Below are 14,584 nucleotides of genomic sequence, written 5' to 3'. Positions count from 1 at the left end.
TGGCACTGGGGGTTAGGGGACAGCTTCAGGAGCTAGGGTGCCCAGTGAACCCCACCAAGTGCCCCATCCCCCCACTTCCCTTCATAAGGCTCTAGAATTGGCTCTAGGGGTGACCTCAGGAGAACCCTAATTCAGGGCCAGACAGCAGGCCAGTCTTGAAGAGTGTGCAGCACTGGGGAGAGTCACCACTCCAGGAAGCCCAGTGTGGAGCTCGGGACGGTGACAGACAGCAAGGCAGGGACAGTCCTTGTGGTGAAGGGCCAGAGGGGTTGCTCCAGCAGGGTGCAGAGGCCCCTGGGCGCTGGCTGCACTGGGCACTCGGCTGCGGGCCCCACACCTCTGCCGTCTCTACGTGAGCACCTTCGCCTGGTCCCAAACCCTCTCCCATTCCACTGAGAAAAGTCAGGGCACTGGACAGCTCTCTTCCAATCCCTCGAGGCCCCATTCCCACTGTCCCCCACCACGCCCGAGTCTCACATTCTATCGGAATGTCTCTCCATGGGTGGGGCGGGCGGGCCACCTCGGGCAGGAAGAGTGATCAGCCCAGCCAGGCCTGGACCCAAGGGGATTGCAGAGTGAGAGCTCCCTCTGTCGACCTGAGGAGTGGTAGCTGCCAAGGTCATTTTGCTGCCAGGGATTTGGGCTGTGTGTGTGTGTGTGTGTGTATTGGTGGCGGGCCTTCAGAGGGGAGGCAAGGGACCCTTCTCACCCATGCCATCCTCTGCCCCCACCTCATCACTGTCCTTGTCCCATGGAAAGACTCACTCTGCCTCCAGCCTCCTCCCCCTGGGAAGGCCTCTGACCCCTCAAGGCCGGCTGAACTGAACTCCCCCATGGCTTGTCTGAAAGGGGAGGTTCTCCCCTTGAAAGCTGGCAACACTGAACAACAGGTGCCTGTTGGCTCGGGACCCAGGTGGGTGGGTTTCCTCAGCTCTGCTCCATACCCAGCAGGCAGGCGGTGGCTGCCAGGGCTCTCGTACCTTTGGAAGTTCAGGAGTTCTCAAGACCTTGAGGATGGGCGCTGGTGTCCACAACACGGGGCCAGAGTTCCTGTGTCTCTCAGGCAGGGGGGTCCCAGGCCCCCTGACGCCCCATTCTTGGCTCCTTTCCCCACAAGGTCACTGGTGCCAGATGTCCTGGGCGGACTCCGGCCCTGCTGCCTCCTCCCTCCCCCAGGCCCTCTCGATAGGCTTCTCTGTCCACGTCTGGTCTGTCTCACTCCAGTGCCCCCTGGCCCCACCCCACACACCAACCTGCTGGGCGGGGGAGCTATGTAAATATTAACTTCTGGAGAGGTAGAGCCAGGGCACCTGGATACTCAGGGAGGAGGGAAAGGGTGACAGAGACCTGAAGAAAAAGAAGGATGAGGGCCCCAAAGTCACCATTCTCATCAGAGATTGGGAGCCATGTGCCCCTGCCTCCGGGCATTGGACTCTGCTGCCCGGACCCCAGAGCCTCCACTCCTCCCATGCTGCCACCAGACCACTGCATCGGGCCCCTGCAAAGCCCCTCACCATCTCCTCCCTGCCACAGCATAAGGACCAAACTCTTCATCATTTGATCTAATCACTTCCTGCCACTTCTCTACACAAATTTCAGCTCCAGCCAGGTAGACAGACTGTTCCCCTTCCCTGGAGCACACCTCCCATTTTCCCGCCTTGATTCTCATGCCTGTTTTTCCGTCATTTTCTGCTCTGTGCATATTTTCTGCACTGAAATCATGCAAACCCCAGGCCTTCCACAAAGCCCCCGCAGGCACCCCGGCCTGTGCTCTCTCCTGCCCCAGAACCCAGGATGCATGGGCAGGGGAGGGAGTGGAGAACCTTGCATGCAAAGTGTGGAAGCAGGGCAGAATCTAGAGTGCAGTGCTCACTAGCTGGGAGACCGTGAATGGCCTGGCATCTCTGAGTGTGAACTCATCCACATGTGCTACATGGGAACATCTCACCGCCCTAAAGAAGGAGTGCAAGCAAATGTGCCCTGACTGTGGCCTAGCACATCTCCTGAGCTCGGTACATATTAGTTTCCTTATTTCCAATAATTCTTGTCTCCCCTTTACGTCTTTGGGGACGTACGAAAAACAAACAAAAAAAAGTTGCTTTGTTATGTCATGTGTAAAAGAGGGATTTCCAAAAGTCCCATCAAAGAACAAATAATTGCCTTTTTATGGATTTCTCCCTCCAATTAAATTTCAAGTGCCTTGAGAGCTCTATCTTGTCTATCTTTTTTATTAACGGAAGGATTAGCCCAGGGCTTGAATGTTGTGGCAGAAAAATAAACATTGGGACTAACTGCTTAAGCCCCGACCCCACCCACGTCTGCCAAAGAAGGTGGGAGAAGGCAGGATTCTGGCCTCTCTCCTGCCTCGGCCTAGAGGGACGGTGGGGTGTTGGGATAATGACTTCTTTCTGGGGCTTCAGGTGGTGCGTTTCCTCAATAAACATTTACCCTGTGAATATACTGTGCTGGGCAGTCAGGGAGGAAAAGATGGACTATTTCTACATCTGGGGCACTTGCTGTTTAGCGGAATCATGACAAGTACATACATCATGACAGTTCTGGACTAGCTGTGACACGTACCATAAGGCAAGGGCAAGTGAATGGCCGGCAAGACCAGTGGCAGTGGAGACTGTTGCTCCTCCCCAGGTAGTGCCGAGAGCCTATGGAGCAGAGGAGGAGCCTGCGGTCTGGGTGGGTGTGTGTGTGTGTGCGCGCACGCGCGCGCGTGTGCTAGAGCAGGACACGACACGTGGCAGGAACCCTTCGAATGAGGATGGGGACATGCTTGCTTGATAGAGTTTCAGTTTTCCAACATTCTTAAATGGTAGCTGTGGGGCTAGGGCCGAATGGGGAGACTGGACAGGGCTGGACAGGAGTCTTAAAGATGACGCTAAGGAGTTTGGCCGGGATAGTGTGGCCTGGGTAGAGCTGTGGTTGTGGTAGGGAAGGTAAGTGGAGCAAACTCGGATGTACTGGAGCAGAGGGCAGTGTTGGGAGGCACAGAGATGATGTAGGGAGAGAGTGGAGATTTAGACAGATCCCAGTGAGGTCTGGTCACGGTGCAGAGCCCCAGAGTTTGGGAGAGAGCAGTCACGCGCAAGGAGGGCAAGGAGGCGGTGGCTGAGATGCTGAGGTTGCTCAGAGAGGCAGCTGGCAGACGGAGAGCAGAGCGGAGGCAATCTTGGGGAAGGGTCCTCTGTGAGGAGCTGGGAAAGAGAAGCCAGGCAGGACAGCCAAGGGCAGGCTGAGCGGGGTGGGGTTTGGCTCAAGGAGAAACAGTTCTTTACCATGGCAAGTGCTTGACGCTGAAGACACTGAGGACTGAGGCAAGGCTTTCGGCTTGGTCCCTGGAAAGTCACTGTCTCAGCGTCAGAGGGACAGGGTTGAATAGACTGATGTAAGTGGAACCAGTTTGTGTGGCCTAAAGAATGAGTGAATGTCTCCCTCTGACAACCTGCTTGGCTCCCCTCTGCCTCATCCGGCTGTTTGGAGGACGCGATGGAGAAAGGGGAGGTCAATTTGTGAGCCATTCTTACTGAGAGTTCTTGGTAATCCCAAACTGGCGTGAGATTTGAGGCAGTGGTGGCCGCTGCCGCCACCTCCGTCCACCTGGTCACATACTCCCCTAAAGGGGTTCATGTTTCCCCAACAGCAAGGGGCTATTAGCAATTAGCCCCCTGTGGCTACTCCATGCTCACACCTGCATAGACCCAGGCACTCAGAGGCAAGCAGGGTTGCTGAAGCCAGGTGTGGTCTGAGGACCTGGGGGAAGTCTCCTTCCTTCCCACTGCCTAGATGTGCATGTTCAAATAGTCCATTTGAAGTGCCATCATTAGGGATCTATTCTTTTGGCTTCTTCCTTTTAGCATCTTCGAAGTCACCACTAGTTCAGGGGGAATGAGCTGAACAGACTCATTCCGGACACGCTCACGAGACCCCCACCCTGGGCATCCGTACTGATGGGAGTGGGGTGGCGAGAGGGACATACGAGTGGTTTTGCATCAAAACCTGTCCTTTCAGGTACTGGCAAACCCAAGCCTCACCTGAGCCATCACCTCCACCCGCTTCCAACCGCTCCAGGCTCCATCCCTCAAGTCCGGAGTGCCCACGCACTTAGCCTTCTGGGAACCCAGTGGAGAGGGAGGGAGAGGAGCAGAGACCCAGGGGAAGTGGGGAGGGTCCTCAGAGGGAAGACAGAGGTAAAACCTCAGAGGCACCTGGGGCATGGCAGCGCCTGGACACTGGGCAGAGGCGCCAAGAGGTGTGGTGAGGAGAAGGCTCAGCGTCCAGCCAGGGACCCAGGGACCCAGGGACCCAGCGACCCAGCGACCCAGGGCGAGAGCAGGCGCTGGACACCTCGGGGATGGCGTGTGATGAGGGCACTCCCTGGGACAGCACAGGCCTCCGGAGTGGCCCTCCCTCTCCCTTCTCTGTCCCTCCCTGCCAGGTCTCACCTCAAAAAGCAAGAAAGAAAACAGTGAAGGCTTTCTGGAGCCAGCCCCCAGAGGCCTGTCGGTGCTGGGGAGGTCAAAGACAGGGAGGGAGGGGCCGGAGAAAGGCCGAGAAGAAAGCAGAGGCAAGACAAAGGGCCCCGTCCACCTTTGAAGCCGTCTCTAACCCGAGCGAGGGAGGGGCGGGGGTGGGCCGGAGACCCCGGCTAGCGGGGAGGCAGTCTAGTTTTAAAGAATGTCTCAAATTCCTGCGGAAATCAGAGGGATTGTAAGAGGCCCCCTCCCCAACACACCTCCTTCCCAGCCTCCTCCCCAGCCACCCCCCAAAGTCCAGTCCTCTACACCTGGGGGGCCCCCAACCCTTTGTCCTCAAGTAATTGCTGGGTGTTTCCCCCGTTAAGTCCCATTGAACTCGCCAGTTATCAGCTGTGGCTCCAGACCACCCTCCCAACACACATCCCAGAAAACTACCCCCAACACGGCGCGGTCTTCACTGGGATTAAGGCTCTTTGTGATGGGGGAGAGAAAAAAGTAACCTGGTGAAAAGCAATTATGACGAGCAGTAGGGAGAATGTCTGTCCCAGGGCCGGGGACCTCCCTCTTGGCTGCCGCTGTCCCCACCTTCTAAATTGCCCCGTGGTGGGGGTGTCAGACTCTGCGCCAGCCCTCGCCATCAACTAGGACTGTAGCTGCACCCACCTCCCATTTTCACTGGACCAGGGCCCTTCCCCACTTCCTCTTTTCTTATTTTTAGGCCATTCTAGGGAGCGGAGAGGAGAAGGGATGTCTTTCATCCTTCCCTCTCCATGCCCCTCCTCAAGGTACTCTCAGAAGGAAGAGGGAGAGGGGAGGGGGTACATCCTTACAAGAGAGGGCTCCGTGAGGGAACGGGAAACCGAGGCTGGGGGTCATCCTCAGAAGAGAGGATGGGGAAACTCAGTGAGGGTAGGGGAAACTGAGGCTGGGGCCCCAACCCCAGAAGAGAGGGCTTGCTGAAGGTGTTCCCCCTGAAGAGCTGACCTGTTGGGGTGGGGGCGGGGGGGTGGTCCCTGCGAGGAAGGACCTCCCCCTCGACAAGATTAAAAGCCAGCGCAGTGAAGAGGCGGGTTTTATCGCCCCCGAGTTCCACTCCCCACACGCACACCTGGAGGCCCCTGGGAAAGCCCACCGGAGAAGCTGGGGTGGGGGCAGGGCCGCCCCTTCCTCCACGCCCCTCGCTCCCCCTCCCCCCTGGGCCATCCGGGCCCGGCCGCTGCCTCTAATTGAGATTTGCCCTCAGGTGTGGCCCCCGCCCCGGCCCCGCGGGGACCCGGGAGGACAGGGGACGCCTTCTCGCCCCCTCCCCCTTCCGGCCGCCCAGCCCCACTCCCCGCCCCCGCCCTCCTCACCGGAAAAAAAGCAATTTCGCTGCCCGAGGAGGCTCCTGGCGTCCGCGGGCCGCCCGGGCCTCGCCGGGCTCCGCAGGGCCCTCGCCTGCGCCTCGGGCCTGGGGCCCGGCTGGATGCACGTCCCGGCCCCGGCCCCGGCCCCTCTGGGGGCTCGGGTTTTCTTCCCCAACAGGTAGCACGGGCCGCGCCGCGCGAGCCCAGGAAACCCGAGCCCGCGCCAGGGAGGGGCCGCCCGGCCGGGACGCGCCCTGGACCGCCCGCCTCCCGCGGGGCCGAGCCCGCCGCCTCCCGGGGGCCCCAGCGCTGCGGGCCGCGCCTGCACCTGCCGGGGCCACGCCCGGCCAGGGACGGGCAGGCTCGTTTCCAGGGGTACTCGGTGGTCGGATCCCCCACCCCGCTTCAGATAACCTATTTGCAGGAAAATGGTTTTATTCCGGGGCTGGGAGTTGGGGGTGGGGTGCAGGCCTGGGTCGTGGAATGTGAGGAGTGGCCAACCCTCTATTTTCCTCTCTCTCTCTCCCTCTTTCTGTTTTCCTGAAACAAACAAACACACAAAAGTCCCTTCCTACAGTCTGGCCAGGAGGAGTTTGGGGGCTGGGGGCAGACTGAGGGAGATCCGGGGAGCAGATTTTGAGGACAGCCACCTCCAGACAAGTTGTCTGCAAGGCCTTCAGTCGCTGACCTTTCAGCGGGCTTCAGGAGCCCGGCTGGGAGGCCGGCAGAGGCTGGCGGCCTGAGATCAGGGTGACACTCAGTTCCTCTCCAGGGCCTGCCACCTGTCCGGGAAGGGTGCACTGTACCAGCCGCCCCTGGGGCACTGGCCTGCCCCTTCCCAGCTAGGGGTTGGGATGTTTGGCGGCCCTCAGGGTCCTCCCTGGGGGATCTGGCTCCCCTCCAGCCACCCCAGCCCAGTCCTTGGATTAAGAAGGGAAGGGGGTGGGGAGGCGCCCAGGGGCTGCTGCCCCCTGCCTCCCAGACTACGTGAGGGGCTGGGGCCGCCGCGTGCGCTTGGTCCGGCGGGTGGGGGCGGAGCCCACAAACTCGAACTGCTTCTGCTTCTCGGCGTGGTTAGGGAAGGGCAGCTGGCCCTGGTAGAGGCGCTTGATGAAGTGGGCCTCGCGCTGGTTCTGGCGGCTGCGGGAAGCCTGGCGGGGCCGCCCCTGCCTCGTGAAGGCCATGAACCAGCCCTCGTGCCGGGCGTTCTGGAAGGCCGTGTAGTTGTTCTCCAGCACGATCTCCGTGAACACGCAGTCTTTGCTCTTCCCGCTGGGCTGCGGGAGAAGCAAGGACAGGAAGGGCATTTGTCCACCTACCCTGGTCTGGGGTGTTGCCCTTAGCGCCTATTTTGGACGACTGAGGAGGGACAACGGGAACAACGGGGCCGTGAACCCAGGGAACTCTGCCTGGTGAGATGGCATCCTAGTTAGAGGCAACCGTGGCCAACGCAAACAGGCTTTGTGGATCTGAGTTGTAGGCTTGTCATTTAGTGGTCCTGTACCAGGCTGGGCCTCAGCTTTCTGAGATGCAGGTGAAGATCAAGGTCCTGCAGCAGTTTCCAGCATGCCCCGGCCCTTAGCACTGAAATGCTCATGGAGCCTAGGTGAGTGGTGCCCCTGAGCATGGGAGAGGAGGCAGCAGCCTCCAATGAGAAGAAAGAAGGGTGTCAGTGTGGCCACCCATCCCACCCTGTCAGCAATCAGGGGTCTGTGCCCATTTCTACAGACAAGAAGCCTGAGATTTGACAAAGATAAGCAAACCAGAGGTCATATGGTCAGCAACAGCCGAATGGGAAGATGGGATTGCCTAGTTTCAAAAGAAGTGGAATTCTCCCACCCAGCAGGACTGGGCCCACTGTGCACTTCAGTTACAGGAGCAGCTGCTTAGTGTCTGTCTTGCTAGCTGGAGCCCACTGGCCCCACTGAACTTCGGGGAGTTCCTGTCTTACATCTGTGCCCCACTTTCCACCCTCAACAGCCTTTAGTCCTCCACCCAGAGGCTGCAGTGGCTGCAGTGTCAGGTAGATGCTAAACTCTTACTGATGCCTGCTGGAGAAATACTCCTGACATCAGCCCCACAGATCCCAATGGCTCGCCAGTCTCCTCAGAGGGTTAATAGAGTCCCGGGGACTCATTTAAATAGAGAAACCAGACCGGGCTCAGTGGCTCACGCCTGTAATCCCAGCACTTTGGTAGGTTGAGGTGGGAGGATCGCTTCAGCCCATGAGTTTGAGACCAGCCAGGGCAACATAGTGAGGCCCTATCTCTACAAAAAAAAAAAAAAAAAATTGCTGGGCATGTGCCAGCTACTACTTCGGAGGCTGAGGCGAGAGGATTGCTTGAGCCCAGGAGTTCGAAGCTGCAGTGGGCTATGATTGTGTCACTGCACTACAGCCTAGGTAGCAGAGCAAGACGGGACTCTAAAATAAAATAAAGAAACCAGAGAGGGTGGGTGGGCTGAGAGTAGGATGGGAAGTCTTTACACAGGAGGGTGTGGCTCAGAGGAGAGAGGGGAGCTTGATGCCTTATATGTCCCCACCCCAGTAGGGCTGACTCTGTTACTGTTTCCAGTCTCCCAGCCTCACCTTCCCGATGAGCTTGCCCCTCTTGTTCATACAGATGTACTTCTCGCTCTCAGCCCCTTTGATGCGAACCCGGCTGCCAAATGTGTCCGTCTCCACTATGAGCTTGGCTGTGGTGGGGAAGGGGAGAAAGACCTCCGTCCATTGGGGCTGCCAGCCTATGGCTACGGCAGGGGACCACCCAGCCACACTGACCTCCAGACTCAGGCGAAGGGGTTGGGGACGCTCAGGCCCTTGGGGCCCTCAGCCCTGACACAGGATCTGGGGATGGACCAGGAGGTGAGGCAGGGCGGAAGTGAGGCAGAGTGGAGGTGTGGGTGGCCTGAGGGGAGGGCCAGCTCTCACCAAACTTGTTGCCGTCCTCAGCAGTGGCGGAGATGCGACGCCCGGTGACCTGCACGTGCTTGCCACTGGTCCGGCTGTAGAGCTGGTACTCGCGGATCTGCCGCCTGCTCAGCTGGTCGGTCATGGCGCCCTGGTCCCTCACGTACTGGTTAAAATTAGGAGACGGGTGATTCTCCCCCTTTGCGGTTACCAAGGGAAAAATAGTGTCAATTTGCTTTGGGTGACACCACCACTGGTCCATCCAAGGGAGAGGGGTGAGGAGGTCAATGTATTGGGGACAGGCCAGTTGTCCTGCAGAGTGAAGTGGGCATGTGGCCATAGCCTTCCCAGGCCCCTGGGTGAGCCGGTCATAACGTCTTGGCTTTGCGTCTACCTTACAGAAGGGACTGGGGTCTGCCCAGGCTGGGGGACACTTATTGACAGAGCACAGCCCTGGAATCAGGATTCTGGGAGCTGGAAGGAGCCCTCGGGGTTCTATCCCATCCTCATATTCTATGAAGGAGGTGCATGGGGGCACACAGCTCATTAGGGACAGAACCGCTGTCCCTGCCTCTTAGACCGGAGCCTATCATCTCCCCCAGAACTCCAGGGACATGCTCCATTAGCCAGGACAACCAGATTCCTTCCTCATCCTCTCCACTGGCCTTGAAAGACCCCGTGCCCAGCACACAGGGCCACAGAGCAGATGGTGCTGCAAGTTAGGGTTACCAGAGAGCATGTGGGGGACTCTGAAAGCTCCTGCAGGGTCCCGTGAGCATTTCTTCGAAGCACTAACCATGGAATCCTGAGCTCATACCCATCTTCTCCCTGGCCTCGCCCCCTGGTGCTCAGGGCCCTTCCAGCGTTCCTCCCTCCTCTATGGGCTGGAGCTGGGGCTGGGCACTATGGGAGAACAGGCAGGCAAAGTGCCTCCTTAGCAGAGGGAGGCAGAGGCAGCACCAAGAGGACAGGCACTATCAGCAGTGGCCCAGTGGCTGCCCTTGCCAGGCGGCTCCTTAGCCACAATGTAACAGAGGCTCCCGGCCAGTTGGTGGGATGCGCCCGCCCACCTGCTTCCCCTTTGGGTTGGGGGAGAGGAACCATTTCCCCCCACACACTGTGCAAAGCCAGGAGGAGTACCGCCTCCCAGCTAGGTCTCTCCTTACCCATCTGTAAGGCTAAGTGGGAGAGACTCAGAGTACTTCTTCCCCTCCATCCTGCAAGGTGCGACCCAGGCTAGGTTTCCTGGCTGCTGACAGCAGCCTCAGCTCCGGCAGGAGAATGCACCTTTTCTGTTGTTTCTCTCTCTACCTGGATGCTGCTGCCTGGGACAGCTTTTCCTATCCCCTGCCCCAAATCCCTAACTCCACCTTTATCCCAGGCCCAACCTCAGCCATCTGGACAGAGCTAGACCCAGACCAGCATCTGTTAGGGGCTACTCTCTCCTAGGGAGGGGGTAGGAAATATCACCTTTGAGGCAGGGGGGATGAGGGAGCAGCTCTCAGAGCTGGATGTTTAACCTGCGCAGGGTTCACACTTCCTGTGCACCACTGCTCATTTCCAATTGCAGCTCCCCATAGAGCAGCCTCTGCTCAGCCTCTGCAAGACCTGCCCCTTGCCCCACCCTGGAGCATTTGGGATGGGGGACCTGCCCAGCCTGCCCCTCCCTGGCCTCCCTTCCAGGGGGTGGGGTCCTGCCTATCCCAGTCCCACCTCCTGGCCCAGGTTCAGGCCCTCCGCCCCTCTTGGCCAACGGCCTCCTCTGGCAGTCTGTTCCAGGTCAGGAGCAGAGAGCGCCCCCCCCGAAGCCCCCTCCTTTCCTTGTCCCCTTCAAGCCTTTCACAAAGGCAGCCCCACGCCCCCCCACAGCCCACAACCCACAAGTCCCTCTCCCCGCGGGACCTAGCCTGTCCCTTTCATGTTCCCGCTGCGGGAGGACCTCCCCTTCCACCACTGCAGACAGCTGCTTGTCAGACAGCCCCTCAAGCATGGCTGTGGTCCGGCCTGCTGGCCCCCCCTCCCAGGGGGGTGAGGGGGCACTTCAAGGGGGAAAGGACCGCTTTGCCACCTTCCCTGAGTCCTGAATGGGGCCTCAGCCAGGCCATAAACGCCCGGCCAGCCGCACCATTGTGCTAGTTCCCCTCCAGAACAGGTTGGGCCCACCCCCAGCCCCCTCCCAGCCAGGCTGGGGGCTTTCTTCTGGCTCCCCCTGGATGTGTGAAGCAAAAGGCCTGGAACGGGGCTGGAGCAAAAGGGGGAAGAAAGAGGGGGGGGAGTTGTCTCTCCCTCTCCCACCCCCCCACTGCTTCAAAGGCTGCCCCTTTCCCTCTCCCAGAGAAAAGGCATTTACCTTCAAAAAAAGTCCCCACTGGATATGAAGAGAAGCGGGCCTCTGGCCTGGGAAAGCCAAGCGATCTCTCCCCAGAGCGGTTCTGGACCAGTGCATTTTAATAGCTGCACTTTTATGGAGGATCACAAAAAAGGGAGCAAGCCTCGCACTGGGGGCTGAGACTTGGGGGTGGGAGGTGTGCATGGAGGGAGGTGGGGGGCCGCCTTGGGGTGGGGGAAGTGTGGAGAAGCAAACCCTGCATCCCGTCCCCAACAAACCTCTTTGGGCTTGACCTCTGTGCCCTCCAGGTGAGGAGTCACCTCACCCTGGCCGGACGTTCCGGACACGCTCACGAGACCCCCACCCTGGGCATCCGTACTGATGGGAGTGGGGTGGCGAGAGGGACATACGAGTGGTTTTGCATCAAAACCTGTCCTTTCAGGTACTGGCAAACCCAAGCCTCACCTGAGCCATCACCTCCACCCGCTTCCAACCGCTCCAGGCTCCATCCCTCAAGTCCGGAGTGCCCACGCACTTAGCCTTCTGGGAACCCAGTGGAGAGGGAGGGAGAGGAGCAGAGACCCAGGGGAAGTGGGGAGGGTCCTCAGAGGGAAGACAGAGGTAAAACCTCAGTCAGCCCCCTTCCTTGCCCTCCCCATCAAAGGCTCACTCCCCTCCAAACCTCAGTGCCTCCTGAACCCAGGGAGAGGCCAGACTCTGCCTCTGTCCACCTGAAAGGAGCCGGTCCCCTGCACCCGCCCTGGTTAGGTGGGGTGGGAAAACGGGGAAAGCCGGTGGGAACGCCTGCCTACCTGAGTTTGACAGCAGAGAATCAGCAGCTGTAAGCACCTGTGCGGGGAGAGGAGGTAAGCCCAGGTGTGGGTGCCAGCCACAAGCCTAGGGTGCACCCAAGCCCCCGCCCCCGCCCTGCCAGCCCTGCACACGCACGCGTGGGAGTCCCGGGAAGAGGAGGGCTGCCCTGAGGCTGGAAATGGCAACAAAACTCCAGTGGGAGAGGTAGCACACTTACAGAGTGAGGTTGGGCAGCAGGCGGGCGGCTCCCATCGCTGGAGAGGTTCCTCAGGCAGTTGCCCCCCTGCCCCCAAGCTCAGGAGCAGATGTGGGAAGTCCCCAGGGGTAGAGTCCCAGAGAAGCCAAGGTCTCTCCGAGCCACAGGTTTTCAGGGGGGCGAGGAGGAGAGAAAGGGGAGGAGGAGGAGGAGAAAAAAGAGGGAGGAGGAGGGGGAGGAGGAGGGCGTAATTGGGAGACTGAGGTATGAGGTGTCCACCTTCCTGGCCAGTGAGGCTGCAAAGCAGATGCGGGTGGGGGCGTGCGCGCTGTGCCCTCTGGGCTGCCAGTCTCTCCTGGGCCACCCAGTGCAGAGATGGAGCAGTGGGGGCCTTCTGAAGGAGGTGGCCCTGCTGTCTCCCGCTCTATTCCTGACCCTCACAGACTGGCCAAACTCGACACAGGCAAACTCGATGTGTGGCAGGCAAGGGGGGGAGCCCCTCCTCCCCTCTCCGGGTCTGTGTCTCCTGCCCTCAGGTCTGGTGCCCCACCTCCCCAGTCTCCTGCCCTCAGGTCTGGTGCCCCACCTCCCCAGTCTCCTGCCCTCAGGTCTGGTGCCCCACCTCCCCAAGGGTGAGCTGCAGGTGTCAAGCGGGGCTGGGGTCTCTGGTTCTGGCTCTGGAGTGGAAATTCCCAGAAGCAGCCTTAAAAGGAGGAGCCTCCCTCCAGGGGGCAGGGGTGGGCTTGGCTTGGAGCAGCTGATTGCCTGGGAAGGAGCCGTTAAGGCTGTCCTGACCAGCAGCAAATACTGGGCGCAACAGGTTGGGGGTCAGAGGTGGGTTGGCAGGTATAGATGGAGGTCTAGAAGAATCCCAATGGAGAGGTGTAAAAGCTGGCCTGAGACAGAGACTCAGAGAAGAGTGGGGTGTCCTGGCCTAAGCCCCTTTTCCTTGGGCTTCTGTAGTTTCATCTGAGAAATGAGGACAGGAATGCCTCAGGGTGTTGGGGGGTTTAGTGTGAAATCAGCGCACAGCAGACTTCAAGAGGTCCCAGCTCCACTCACCATTCTGCATCCCCTTCCTCCCAGTGCCTGTCCCTGGAGCATCTCTGAGCTAGGAGCAGCTCAGAGTCCCCTCCCTGTGTCCCGTGTTCCTGAGCAGCTGCCTGGGATGAAGTGCCTACCAGCCTCTTCCCCTGACCTCCAGTCCCACATTGCTCGGTACAATGCCAGGGACTAGCCCATTTTGCCGATGAGAAAACTGAGGCACACTGGGAGGTAGTTTGCTCAGAATGGCCCAGCTAGTGAATGGAATAGCTAGAATGGAAAAGTCCATCCTTCTTCTGTTCTGCATGGTTTGAGTTGCCACCCTCCAGATCCAGCCCCAAACCTGCTTCATTGTAGGGACACAGAAGCCTTCCTGGGTTTTTAGGATTAAAGGTGGAATCCGAGGTCCTGGAGACTGGTGAACAGAGAGCTCCATGCTGTTCCCTCCCTACAGAAAAGTGGATGACGGTGACTGCAGAAGATAGGAGGGCCTGGGGGTCTGCTTGGGGATCTCTGAGGGAAGACCCACTGTGAGTGAGCAGAGCTCAGGCCCCAGCTCTGGGCTCCCTGGAGTTCTCTGGGTGGGAAGGGAAGGGGAAGTGGCAGATGTGGATTTATTTACCTAAAGAGATGACCAGGGGGGCGAAACTCTCACCTGTGGGTTCCTTCTCACCTTCCTGAGCTCCATCAATCCACAAAGTGGTCTGCCGCCCTGCCCCCATGCACTGACCAGTGCAGGCAGCTCCGGGCTCTCCTCTCCACAGGCTCTTCCTCGGGGACCCAGCCCAGGAGTGGGTGCAGCCTGAGCTTGTGTGGGGAGGATGGGCGAGCCCTGGCCTTGCTTACCAGGGGGAGTCCGGGGATTTGGAATGAAACTCAAAGAATGTCAAAGCTAGAAGGGGTCTTAGAGATTCATCATTTGTTCCAACTTCCTCATTCCTTGGATGAGAGCCAGAGAGAGCAAGGGACTTGCCCCAAGCCTCACAGCTAGCTGGTGGCATGGCTGGGACAAGGCACCAGGTGCCCACGTGCTCACCTCTCTGCTTTCCCCCTGTGGATCCTTAGGGTCACTTCCGTTCCGCGTTCTTCCCATCATCTGCAGTCTGGGTTACATTCTGCCTCTTCCGGCAGCTCTGGCTCATTCCCTGAGAAACCTTCAACCTCACATCCACAACCTCACCAGCTCCCAGTCCCCAGGCAGGGCATTAAAGAGAGCACAGACACGTGGATGGGACAGCTCAGGCCTTGGGTTCCAGGGTGGAGGTGTCAGCTGGGGGCAAAAGTTGGGTGAGGGTTCCAATTTATGCTGTCGGGACTCACTGGCCATGGGGACAGTGGGAGCCACTCAAGGCCTCTGAGCCCAATCACCTGGTTTCTTTTTTTTTTTTTTTTTTTAGCGGGCCCTTGCCCTCTATCCTCGTTTCGTGTGCCGCCCCCTTAACAGAGGCCTGCAGACACGCC

General features: G+C 59.3%; 1 protein-coding gene across 2 annotated transcripts; it reads right to left on the bottom strand.

The window, feature by feature from the left end:
• Positions 1-6,250: 6,250 nt before the first annotated feature.
• Positions 6,251-12,314, bottom strand: FGF17 (fibroblast growth factor 17). 2 transcript variants are annotated; one of them, XM_026453905.1, is made up of 5 exons: positions 12,101-12,314; positions 11,883-11,919; positions 8,763-8,907; positions 8,421-8,527; positions 6,251-7,110 (listed from the first exon to the last, which is right to left on the bottom strand). In XM_026453905.1, exons 1-5 carry the CDS (start codon positions 12,133-12,135, stop codon positions 6,817-6,819), a joined length of 618 nt encoding a protein of 205 aa, XP_026309690.1. In that variant the 5' UTR covers positions 12,136-12,314; the 3' UTR covers positions 6,251-6,816. The 2 variants fall into 2 exon arrangements, with proteins under 2 accessions (XP_026309690.1, XP_026309689.1); XM_026453904.2 differs by having other exon boundaries at positions 8,763-8,940; positions 12,101-12,244.
• Between the last annotated feature and the right edge of the window lie 2,270 nt (positions 12,315-14,584).

Source organism: Piliocolobus tephrosceles, chromosome 7 (assembly GCF_002776525.5).
Source record: "Piliocolobus tephrosceles isolate RC106 chromosome 7, ASM277652v3, whole genome shotgun sequence".
NCBI classification, from domain to species: domain Eukaryota; kingdom Metazoa; phylum Chordata; class Mammalia; order Primates; family Cercopithecidae; genus Piliocolobus; species Piliocolobus tephrosceles.
This window is presented reverse-complemented; position numbering and strand designations above follow the sequence as displayed.

Coding starts and splice junctions, on each gene's coding strand:
- FGF17 (XM_026453904.2), bottom strand. CDS start 12,135: ATGGGAGCCGCCCGCCTGCTGCCCAACCTCACTCT. Junction 11,920..12,100: donor CTGCTGCCCAACCTCACTCT/GTAAGTGTGCTA, acceptor CTCCCCGCACAG/GTGCTTACAGCTGCTGATTC. Junction 7,111..8,420: donor GGGGCAAGCTCATCGGGAAG/GTGAGGCTGGGA, acceptor CTTCTCCCGCAG/CCCAGCGGGAAGAGCAAAGA.